Raw genomic sequence first — 12,588 nt, 5'->3', positions numbered from 1 at the left:
TTCAGTGGGCAAATGCTCACCTTTGATGGCCACTGGCACTTTGGAGAAGTGTGCTCTTCATGGATGAATCCCGTTTTCAACTGTCCCGGGCAGATATGTGAGCGAGCGGTTTGCTGATGTCAACATTGTGGACAGAGTGCCCCATGGTGGGGTTATGGTATGGGCAGGCATAAGTTACATACAATGAACAGAATAGCATTTTATCGATGGCAATTTAAATACACAGAGATACCGTGATGAGATCCTGAGGCCCATTGTCATGCCATTCATCTGCCGCCATCATGTTTCAGCATGATAATGCACAGCCCCATGTCGCAAGGATCTGTACACAATTCCTGGGAGCTGAAAATGTTCCAGTTCTTCCATGGCCTGCATGCTTACTAGACATGTCAACCACTGAGCATGTTTGGAATGCTCTGGATGGATGTGTACAACAGTGTGTTACAGTTCCCACCAATATCCAGCAACTTCGCACAGCCATAGAAGAAGAGTAGGACAACATTCCACAGGCCAACATCAACAGCCAGATCAACTCTATGCGAAGGAGATGTTGTGTAATGCTGCATTAGGGAAATGGTGGTCACACTAGATACTGACTGGTTTTCTGATCCACACCCCTACCTTGAAAACAAGTTATCTGTGGTCTCCTAGCCAGTTGTGCTATTGTATGTTTGTGTTATTTGTAACTTATTTTGTACATAATGTTTCTGCCACCGTCTCTTATGACAAAAAAATAGTTTCTAGATATCAGGACAGTGATTACTCAACTCGTACTGGAATAAAAAAATATATTTCATGAGTCGGACGCAAAGAATTTACTTAAAACACCTGACAAGGCCCTCATCCCCGTCATTCGCAGGAGAAAGACAAGAGATATCAGGGACGTAGGTCGGGGTGCCTTGTAAGGATCCGACAGCAAGTGGGTAATCTGCCTTTATCATCAGCCAATGTTTTACCCGCACATTGACTCTGTACCGGTAACCCCTGTATATAGCATCGCAACTTATTTTACTGCTGCTCTTCAATTTTTTTTTTACTTAAGACTTATTTTTCTTAACTGCATTGTTGGTTAAGGGCTTGTAAGTAAGCATTTCACTGTAAGGTCGACATCTTTTGTATTTGGCGCATGTGACAAATCAAATTTGATTTGATATCTGTATTCCCAGTCATGTGAAATCCATAGATTAGGGCCTAATGAATTTATTTCAACTGACTGAAGCCCTTTTATATAAACTGTAACCCAGTAAAATAATTGAAATGGTTGCATCTTGCCTTCTTCATCAGAGAAAGCATCCGAGCGAGCGAAACAGCGCCCCTCTATATGTAGCCTGTGTATCTGATGCTCTGGACCCTGTAAAACCTAAATATTTCGCAATTGTTTTAGATGCCATTCCCTCAGGTGTTACTTTATTATTCAGGAATGTGACATAACCCTCAGAACCTGACCCTCAGAACATACCTACAATTAACCCTGTTGACCCAGCAATAGGAAAGTTTTGTTTTTCTTTTAGTCCATTCAACAATAGAGCTATAGGAGCCTTGTTTCAACAGGATGTTGTATACTATACTTATGTCATGCCTTATTGGAATGGTTTTATTGATGTCTGTTGGAAAAAAAAGTTTGGATGTTGCCACACACACACCTACTTATTAACAAGTATTCATAAATATTATCATGCCTACCACTATATGACGTTTAAATATTTGTTTTGTCGTAATGACCAACCAGAAACAGCGTTGCAGCTTTTTTTGTTATTGTATTCATGTAATGGCTCAAATGTCCTTTGTATATTCTTTCTATATACTTGTTTCCCATTTGTTAAACATGCTATGCTACTAGCCTCGTACCATGAATATGCAAAGCCATCTGGAGAACTCTAAACGTTTTCGGGATATCACATGTCCTACTTATATCAGTACACTCATAACTTAAGCATTACGAAATTTATATTCGTTCAACTAAACCTCACGTACCAAATCATAATTTTTGGTTGACGAAATTCGACACTCATTGAACTCCATTCGAAACATTGAAAAAAACGCCACCTGCTGGAGGGAGACACATTTTCCGCTGTTGGGCCTCTTTCTCTGGTCTAGAAAAATGGGCCTGGGCCAGGGCCAGGGCCAGGGTTCGGGTCTAGAAGCACGATTTCGACTGCTCCTACACATTTGCTTCAGTACTTCAGTTTAACTAACGCCCGGCCCAGAAATACAATTTTCATTGACGGCCACATAGAGAAGTCAGATTTGAAAACCAATACACTTTAGTCATCACCTTTGTGCACAAAGCATCCATTGAATTATTCCCCCATAAAATTGCTGAGGCAGATTTTATTCCATCACTCGCAACCAAATATATTTTATATTCATCCAATATCTGCCATGTTTTTGGATAACATCACGAGGTCTGTGCGCATGTGATGTTGGTCCAATGCTGGTCCAATTCATGCCAATGACGAACGAATTGCAAATATCAATGAAGCTGGAGACATACATCTCCCTCACTAAATTTAAGCATCAGCTGTCAGAGCAGTTTACCGAACACTGCACCTGTAAATAGCCCACCCAACTACCTCATTCCCCAAGTTGTTACTTATCATCTATCTGCACATCTATCACTCCAGGTTTAATGCTACATTTAAATTATTTTGCCACACCTCCCTAATCTTACTACAGTTGCACACACACTGTACATAGATCTTTCTATTATGTTATTAACTGTACATTTGTTTATCCCATGTGTAACTCTTTTGTCGCACTGCTTTGCTTCATCTTGGCCAGGTCGCAGTTGTAAATGAGAACTTGTTTTCAACTGGCCTACCTGGTTAAATAAATAAAAAAAATAAACCCGGATATAGAAGGTCCGTGAATCGGCATATGTGAACATGAGTAGATGACCTTGAAAACAATGGGCAAACATGTCTCATACCTCAGTGGTCCCGATGCAGTCTTTAGTGATGAAAACATTTGATACAATGGATTAGCTCATGAATAATCACTGACTTTACATAGCAACAGTTTTTGTCCGCCAGCCTTCTGATTCATGCTGGTTGTTTGAAAACAACCAAGACATTGGAAATGTAGTGGAAAAAGAAAAGGCAAATAAAAACAATGATCCATATAAGGTGCAAGTAAATCATAACATAAATATTGTGTTGCAAACATTAAGGAAATACATGTATTGGAATACAAAAGTCAATAGACAAGTACAGCAAGATAAAGGAATGACTTGTGATGAATGCATGAAGTACTATATTTGGTTGTTTAAGTTGTGTTACTCTTGTTGGCTATGCATTGTGCCTCTAGCATCAAACAGAATCATCCATGAGTGGAAGGTGGCACATCAGTTGAAGCATGTATAATGTGTCCTCTTTAGCCCAGGACTGGGAGATCTGTTATGATTGAAAGAGATTGGTGTGCTCAAATGTTTGTAGAGACATAAGGTCATTGGGTGGCAGTTTCAAAAGGCATATATATACACTTGAAGGAAAAGGCTGCTAATTCTTTTGATTAAACATAATATTTAGGTGAGTGCAGTTTTTTTTTTTTCTTCAAGATTCATTATGAACATTCACCAACTCCAGCTCTCAGATTGTTGCACATCCCTTAATGTTTGTAAAGCATATCAGCCCTCAAACTGAAACCAGCACAGCCTACTGCCCTCAAACACCAAAACTGCTTGCCTCCTATTCTACAAAACACACCTCACACAGAACAGCAGTGGAACAATCATCTTAGGTCTTTTCTCCTGTAGCATCACACACACACACACTTCCATACTGTCCTCAGGGCTCATTTCCTTCTCCCCCTTCCTCTGGCTTCTTGATGATGCCGTACTCAATGGCTTTATCCAGGCAGTGCTGTGCTGCTCTGGAGATGGAGCTCTGCTCTGTGGATTTAGCCAGGACGGAGAGGATCTCCAGCGCCTCGCTCTCCATCAGTGTCTCGGCCAGGCTCTTCTCCGCCTGCATTAGATTCAGCATGACCACCACTCCACGGTGACGCAGCTCCAAGCTGTCACTAAGCAACAGGGCCTGAAGGATCTCTAGCCAGTGACTGGTCTGGAATCAGAGCGAGGGAAGTAAAGTCAAACTCTGGACAGAAATAGTAAAGGAAAGTTGTCTGGTACAGTATATTCAATTTAACCTATGTGTGTGTCTGTATATATATATATATATATATATCTCTCTCTCGAGGGAGGATGCATCACCGTTCCAGGGATGCGGGCACAGAGCTCAGGCTGCTCTGCAGTCAGCATGGCCAGGGTTCCAGCTGCAGCTTTCCTCAGCCTCTCATCTTCCTCTCCACTGTAGAGCACCAGCAGCTTCAGACGGTCATTCCCCGTGGCCACGTAGAGCTGCTGCACCTCAGTGCTCAGGACCAGGTTACACATGCACTCTGTGGCTGCAGCGCGGACCAGCTCGTGCTCCTCAAACATGTAACCCTCTACCTTGGGTACAGCTTTCTCCTTGATGATCTTCTGTCTGAGCCGCTCGCTGATACCAGCCAGGTTGGTGAGGGCCATGAGAGACTCAAAGTTCTGCAGTAGGGTGCAGTCCAGGGTGAGCAGACTGACCAGGGGACGCACCACCTCATAGATCTACACACACACACACACACACACACACACACACACACACACACACACACACACAAAAGAAAGGAATCAGGGAGTTTTCATGAGAGCACCACTATGGATTGAAATGGTAAAATCTGAACAGGCTCAGCAATATCTTATTACTAGATCTTCACACAAACATATTTATTTCTCATCAGTGGAGCAGGATAGGGCGGTTATCTCACTCTCTCCCCAGGGAAGGCTATCTCTGGGTTGGATGTGATGGTGATCTTGGCAAGGGCCTGTGCTGCCTTGGTCTTCCCGACATCAGTACTCTCAGACACCAGAGGGAGAAGGGCCTGGCAAGACAGCATCATTAAATGCATTTTACTGGTCAATTAAATCAAGTAAGAAAGGTGGTGTGTTTAGACATAACTGACGTGAGGATGGTCTCACCTTTCCTCCACCCTGTGCCACCACTGTGCCCCTGTCCTCCTGCCTCTCCACCAGAGCCAAGAACACCCTGCAGAGAAAGATACACACAATGGGAAAAGACTGCATTGTAAACGGGGAGGAAAGAGTATTATTAGGCTAGAGCCAGGGAAGATAAGACAGACAAACCTGGCGATGCACTCCCTGCAGGTCTCAGTAAGGGCGGGACTCTCCTGTTTCCCCATGCACACCAGAGCAGACACCACACCTGCCTCCAGCAGCTTCATCAACCTCTTCTCCACAAACGAGTGAGCGTCCTGAAACAGACAGTCAGTGGGGCAATCTCTTCGCTATCTTGGTCAGTTACTCTATTGGCCAGTTCTCTCTTAATAAAGGATGTCTTTGACCTCAATGGGACTTATTGGTTTAAAAGGTTTAAGTAATAAAATAAAATCTGGGATAAGAGCTGATAAAAATAACCTAATTAGAGGAATATTCCGTGTCGAGACTTGGGGTGTAACGGTTCACCAAACCCACGGTTCGGTACGTATCACTGGTCGATTCAGTTTCAGTACAGGAGGAAAATAAAATGCCATTCATAATGTTCCTGGCATGGTCTGTTGTGACAGGATTGTTATGTTGGGCCTCTAAAGTTTACGCTGCTGCGTTTGTAACCATGTGGGAGGTGGGAATTTACCAGTTGTGAAGTCGTAAATACCAGTTGGAGTCATTCATGTGATTTGAACTCTAATGCGACGTCAACCATGAACTAAAAAGTACAGCTATTATGCTTAAACAAAATTAATTCAAAACCACATTAGATAGTTTTTTCTAAATAATATTTTGTAACATTTAACTGCCGAAAATGCTGTTATAGGACAATTTCCTTAGTTAGTGACATCAGAGGTCCCCATATGGAAGAAGTGGGTGCTCAGGATGATAAACGAGTTTCCCACTAGTAATTACCAGTTGGAGGACCGTTCACGTTATATCCACAACTCTCTGTCCATCGTTGTTGTAATCTACTGGGAAGCCAAAATTTGAACAAACTGGAGATTTAAACGATGATGGAGGATCCTCCAATTCTGGTTTATCGACCCCACCGGAGAAATAGCTCCCGGGTGCACCTCACAAAAGGACAGTTTGAAATGCGGCTTTCACATGGGCTCTGTTTTAATATCCTTAAAATGTTTTCCAGCTCAGATTTACTCAAGAGACATAGCCTATAGGCCTAGTGTTTTCATTTGTTATAATGTATTCATTCGGGTTCACAGTGCGAACTGAACCGAGGTCCCAGTACTGACCGGTTTGGTACTAATATGTGTACCATTACACCTCTAGTCGAGACCCAGTGATTAGTGAGGTTTGGATGTCTAGAAGTACCTTGGGTAACACGGCCCTGACACACACAGTGCAGTACCTTGGGGTGTTCCTCTGGTACGTGCTGTTTAGCATACTTGGCCAGCTCCACCATCTGAGGGTCAGGCTTGTCCACATCATAGCTGTTAGTACAGTTCACCAGAGTAGAGCCCACTGCAAACAGTACAGTCTTATCCTCTGACTGTAGGGACACAATACACCGCCATCAGACATCACATCAAATAAAATAACTAGTTATCATTACATCTCTAAGGGAGGCTGGGAGGAACATATAGCCTCATGATATAAAAAGTCACGATGTAACAATCATATTGGCTGATTTTACTTTGATATTGGGGGGGGGGGTAAGCTTACCTTAGCTAGCTGAAACATTGCCTGCAGGGCATTCCTGTCCTCAACTAGGTCCTCCTTTACGTCAGCGTCGAAGGTGAGGTAGGCCAGGCCCTCAATGGCCCACCGCCGAGACGTTGGGGGGAGAGACTCGTTACACAGCCACCTGGGACAGGAAGAGGTACATCATCTGACTGGTTCTATAATAACAAGCTACATTTTAAGTTACACACTTTGAAAAAAACACAGGTCACATACTTCCTGCACTGTTTGGCCAGTTTCAGTGTGGATCCCTCAGCAAACTGCTTCATGCTGAAATCTGTCCCCCCAGCTGAACCCAGCTTACACAAACCCTGTAAAACACACATACTTTTTCAGTTGTCACTACTTATTTCAATGTTTTTTTGTTATTCCAATGGGACAATTGGCCCAGTGTGTTGGGAGTTTAGCTGAACCATAGACAATATAACAATTGTATAGTATTGTTCTATAGCTATTGGCTGAACCCTCACCACTAGCGCTCGAACACGTATCTGGTCGTTCTCACTCTTCTTGTAGAGGTCCTTGAGCAGTGCCACGCCATTGGCTGTGATGAACGAGGCCCTCTTGGCCTTGCCTGCAGCGTGGATCAGAGCCTCCACCGCCACCTGCTGGTGACACACGACCTCCGAGGCACACAGAGAGATGACCGCATCCATCATACCCGACATCTCCAGGGTCCTGTTGCCCACGTCGCTGGGTCCTTGCAGAAGCACAGACACCGTCTGAATGGCGCGCAGCTTACTCTCCAGGCCGGGGCGGCCAAAGTGATGCCTGCACAGAACAATAGGAGTAAAGGTATCAGAGTAGTTCTCACACACACACAAGGAGATTGTTTGGATTGGATGTTCACAATTCAATAATGAACAAGACATGACTATGCAACCTGGTGGGAGGCACAACCACAATCAACACAGACTAGAAAATCAAGACAGGACCAAACACTCACTGGACATATTCCTCGCAGAGTTTATTGAAGTTCTCCCTCTCGGCATCACTCTTCAGGTCATCATAGAGTTTGCTGAGGAGCACAGAGCAGCTCATGTGGGAGTTGTCTGTGAGAGGAGGTCCCTCAGACATCTCAGGGACTGTTCCTGCTACCTCTAGGATCTTCTTTAGCCCTGCACAGGAGAGAACAGAGATATGGTTGATCTAACACCTTGACTTATTTACATGTACATCGGATTCAAAATACTATACAATACTGTGTGAGCCTCATCTGCATGACAGAATGGCTGCATCCACCAAAGAGGAAAATACAACATGCTCTGTTTCTACCATACCCTGGTCTCTACCATACAGTGTGAGGAAGTTAGTCTGTCTCTTACCCTGGTCTATGACCCACAGTGTGAGAGAGTTGTCTGGGTTCCTCTGGGACTTGCGGGGCACCTGTTTGACCAGGAGGTTGATGGCGCTGTCTCGGCCCGGCCCGGACACACTGCTCGCTGGCATCATCTCCACCAGGTGGCGCAGCATTGAGCGCAGCTCGCGAGACGGCTCTGTACGGCACACACACACACAAGTATATTTAAGTCAGTCACCTTTCTTTTCTATCTCCGTGTTATCGAGAAGCCACAACCTGTAACCGGAAGACATGTCATCTCACCAGGCAGTATGGCCTCGTCCTTCCCTCTGATCTCCCTGTTCATGCCCTCTGTCAGGGCCTCGAACATCACCTGCAGCAGGTGACAGGCAGCCAGGGACACAGCAGACGCCCCAGAGCCCATCACCCCACACAGCTGCTCCATGCCCAGCTCGTTCACTATGGCCATGGTCTGGAGAATATGGTCATGGTTGAATGCAATGTCGCTAGATTCTTTATTTAAATCATGTCTAGTGTTTCATATGGAGAAACACAGATATGACCAATACTTACTCTGGACTGATGGCCAGTACACAGGCCAACCAGGGTCCTGAGAGCAGACAGGACCACCTCCTCCTGATTGGAGCCCAGCAGACTTTGGATCAGCTTCACCCCGTCGTTACGGAAGATCTGCTCGGCTCCCGCCTCCTCACGAGACAGCACCACCAGGTTCTGAGCAGCCTGCCATTGAGAAATAGATCACAAGGTGTAAGGTTCATCAAAGCTGAAAACATGCCAGAGTGCGCTTTTGTGTAGTCAGTGTTTATGTGTGTATGGTGTGATTGTTTTACCTTCTGTCTGTCCGAGGGCTGTGCTGAGGGGTCCAGGAGGAGAGAGAACATCTGCTGAACGCGAGCATCTGTGGAGGACATCTGAACTGACTACAAGGGAGAGAAAATAAATCCTCATTATGGCCTTGGACCTCCTGGGTACATTGTAGAGACTTCATCAGAACTACATAGTCTCTGCTGGCTCGTCACCTTTTTCTGGCTCTGTGCTCCCAGCAGTCTGAGCATCTCCTTGAATGTGTTGTTTGTGGGCTCCATCTGTGCACACCTCTGAGCGTCCAGAAACGCTTCGTTCAGACGACCCAGCTTCTGCAGGGCCTGTGCCCGCCGGAACCTGGCTTTCACATCACCAGGGTCAGCATCAAGAGCTGGAGAGAGAGAGAGAGAGAGAGAGAGAGAGAAACACTACTTCGTAAAATGTAGTATATATATTATTTTTTCATTGGTGAATGACAACATCAACATGTTTGTTCTGCACTCTCCCACCTTTGGAGGCATCCGCCTCAGCCTTGGTGTAGTCCTCTAGCTTGAGGTAGCAGGCGGAGCGGTTGCGGTGCAGGACAGCACTCTCCACCTGGCTGTGGCTCAATTTGAGAGCCTTGGTGTAAAAGCACAGAGCTCCCTGCATGTCCCCTGCATTGAACAGGGTATTCCCCTCTTCCTTCAGGGCACCAGGGTCCTGGATCAAAGATGTACAGATAGTGGGCACAATACTGTCATGATCATCCAACTTCTCTCCACAATATCATGGTCATATGGGATATACAGTACCAGTTGTAGCCCTGAAAAGCTATCTCGTGTCATCTGGAGGCACTTTGCCTCAATAAAGAGTGCCTCCCTTCAGGTGGTCCTTTATTTCTTTCATGTTAACAATTTCTGAAACTCCTGTAGTAACTCCCTTCACCCACTGCCATCCAGCATGCTACTCTCAACCACACATTTACATACAGTACCAGTCAAACATTTGGACACACCTACTAATTCCAGGGTATTTCTTTATTTGTACCATTTTCTACATTGTAGAATAATAGTAAAGACATCAAAAATATGAAATAACACACATGGAATCATGTAGTAACCAAAAAAAAAGTGTTAAATCAAAATATATTTCATATTTGAGATTCTTCAAAGTACCCACAGCTTGGCATTCTCTCAACCAGCTTCATGAGGTAGTCATCTGGAATGCATTTCAATTAACAAGTGAGCCTTGTTAAAAGTTCATTTTTGTTATTTATTTCCTTCTTAATGCGTTTGAGCCAATCAGTTGTGTTGTGGCAAGGTAGGGGGGAATACAGACGATATCCCTATTTGGTAAAATGCCAAGTCGATATTATGTCTCGAATAAGCAAAGAGAAATGACAGTCCATCATTACTTTAAGACATGAAGGTCAGTCAATTCAGAAATCCAACATTAAGTACTTTGAAAGTTTCTTCAAGTGCAGTTGCAAAAACCATCAGGCAGTATGATGAAACTACACCAACCGGGACACCTACACCACCCGATGTCACAGGAAGGCCATAAAGATCATCAAGGACAACAACCACCCGAGCCACTGCCTGTTCACCCCGCTATCATCCAGAAGGCGAGGTCAGTACAGGTGCATCAAAGCAGGGACCGAGAGACTGAAAAACAGCTTCTATCTCAAGGCCATCAGACTGTTAAACAGCCACCACTAACATTGAGTGGCTGCTACCAACATACTGACTCAACTCCAACCACTTTAATAATTGGATTTGATGGAAATTGATGTAAAAATGTATCACTAGCCACTTTAAACAATGCCACTTAATATAATGTTTACATACCCTACATTACTCATCTCATATGTATATACTGAACTCATTTAACTGCTGCATCTACTGCATCTTGTCATCTTTATGTAATACATGTATCACTAGCCACTTTAAACTATGCCACTTTATGTTTATATACCCTACATTACTCATCTCATATGTATATACTGTACTGGTACTCTATACCATCTACTCCACCTTGCCTATGCGGTTCGGTACCATCACTCATTCATATATCTTTATGTACATATTCTTTATCCTACCTTTATAAGGTAGTAGTTGTGGAATTGTTAGGTTACTCGTTGGTTATTACTGCATTATCGGGAACTAGAAGCACAAGCATTTCGCTACACCCGCATTAACATCTGCTAACCATGTGTATGTGACAAATCAAATTTGATTTGATGGAGTGCAGCATCAGATGACCTGGCTTCCACAATCCCCCGACCTCAATCCAATTGAGATGGTTTGGGATGAGTTGGACTGCCAAGTGCTCAGCATTTGTCAGAACTCCAAGACTATTGGAAAAGCATTTCAGGTGAAGCTGTTTGAGAGAATGTCAAGAGTGTGCAAAGCTGTCATCAAGGCAAAGGGTGGCTACTTTGAAGAATCTCAAATATAAAATCTATTTTGATTTGTTTAATCAAAATATTTTTGGGTTACTACATGATTCCATGTGTTATTTCATAGTTTTGATGCCTTCACTACTTTTGACTGGTACTGTACATGGTTAGATGCAAATGTAGAGAAACTGTACTAACAAGTGGTGCATGGCCCAGCTCTTGTTCATAATGGTAAGTAAAAATACTGATAAAACATACAATTGCCAGAATAAGACCAAATGCATATAGGTATCGTCAGTAGTAGCATGTGGTTAAATGTTCAATCTGTGGATGAACCTAAATAGCTAACAGTCAGATTCATCAGGCTGTAATACACAATTAATTGGTACATATGATAAACTAATGACTGCAACATCGTGTACATTTTTCTTACAAACCTGAATGTTGAATAAAATTACATTTCAACTTACTCTACAGGTTGTCCATGATGTTTGTCCTTCAGATGGCCGAGACAAAATATCCATAGGAAAGTATTATTTACCCTACATTTGATTGCACCGGTAGTGAAGTTGACATGTCAGGGTTAACCATACTTTCCTGTGGATATTTCCTCTCAAATGTCGAGCAGCTGAAGGACAAGCCGCACAGCCAACAGGTAGAGTAAGTTGAAATGTCATTTTATTCAACATTCTGACTTGTAAGGAATATTTACACGATATTGTGTAGTTTCAATCTGTATTACAAATCAATTGTGTATTACAACCTGCTGAATCAGACTAAACAGTAAGCTAACGTTGCCCCAGTATATGTTCGTTAGGTATCGACAATGTGCATTTTTCGGTTGCTTGTAAATGTTTATTTAGACCTTTTTTTTTTAGAAGTACATACCGGACGTATTTTCTGAGTAACGAACGTATTTTGACAACCCTTTCAGCCCTCTAGATATGCTGCATTCAAATAAATCGGAACTAGGAAACTCAGACATTCCCGACCAACACATTTGTGGAACGGGGACGTGTATAACTGCAACCATTAGTAAGTCTGACATTTCCAAGTTTCCTAGTTCCGAACAGTACGTGAACGCAGCTATTGGGAAGCTAACGTTACCTAGCTAAGAAACCCACCGATCAATAGACTCAAAACTCTGCTACTGGCGATCTCTTACCTTTTCCTTCCCGTTTACACTCATGACTTCCTTCTCTGGCCGATAAACTCTGACGATAAATGAGACTCTTCTCACTGCATATGTGTTTCTTTATTTAATTGATTTCTCTGCTTTTACAGGCGCTAGTTTGTGACAGTACTTTATGAATTTCTTCCTGTGGGTGCACGATGATGACG

General features: G+C 43.5%; 1 protein-coding gene across 1 annotated transcript; it reads right to left on the bottom strand.

Moving 5' to 3' along the window:
• Nucleotides 1–2,921: 2,921 nt before the first annotated feature.
• LOC109889494 (protein unc-45 homolog A) lies at nt 2,922–12,588 on the bottom strand. The gene is made up of 17 exons (XM_020480944.2): nt 12,413–12,588; nt 9,377–9,569; nt 9,083–9,258; nt 8,894–8,983; nt 8,616–8,783; nt 8,346–8,514; nt 8,068–8,238; nt 7,689–7,860; nt 7,213–7,513; nt 6,959–7,053; nt 6,725–6,866; nt 6,411–6,551; nt 5,180–5,307; nt 5,015–5,081; nt 4,804–4,917; nt 4,211–4,600; nt 2,922–4,061 (listed from the first exon to the last, which is right to left on the bottom strand). Exons 1-17 carry the CDS (start codon nt 12,434–12,436, stop codon nt 3,786–3,788), a joined length of 2,817 nt encoding a protein of 938 aa, XP_020336533.1. The 5' UTR covers nt 12,437–12,588; the 3' UTR covers nt 2,922–3,785.

Source organism: Oncorhynchus kisutch, linkage group LG4 (assembly GCF_002021735.2).
Source record: "Oncorhynchus kisutch isolate 150728-3 linkage group LG4, Okis_V2, whole genome shotgun sequence".
Lineage (NCBI taxonomy): Eukaryota > Metazoa > Chordata > Actinopteri > Salmoniformes > Salmonidae > Oncorhynchus > Oncorhynchus kisutch.
The sequence above is the reverse complement of the archived record's forward strand: the minus strand, read 5'-3'. Positions and strand labels throughout refer to the sequence as shown.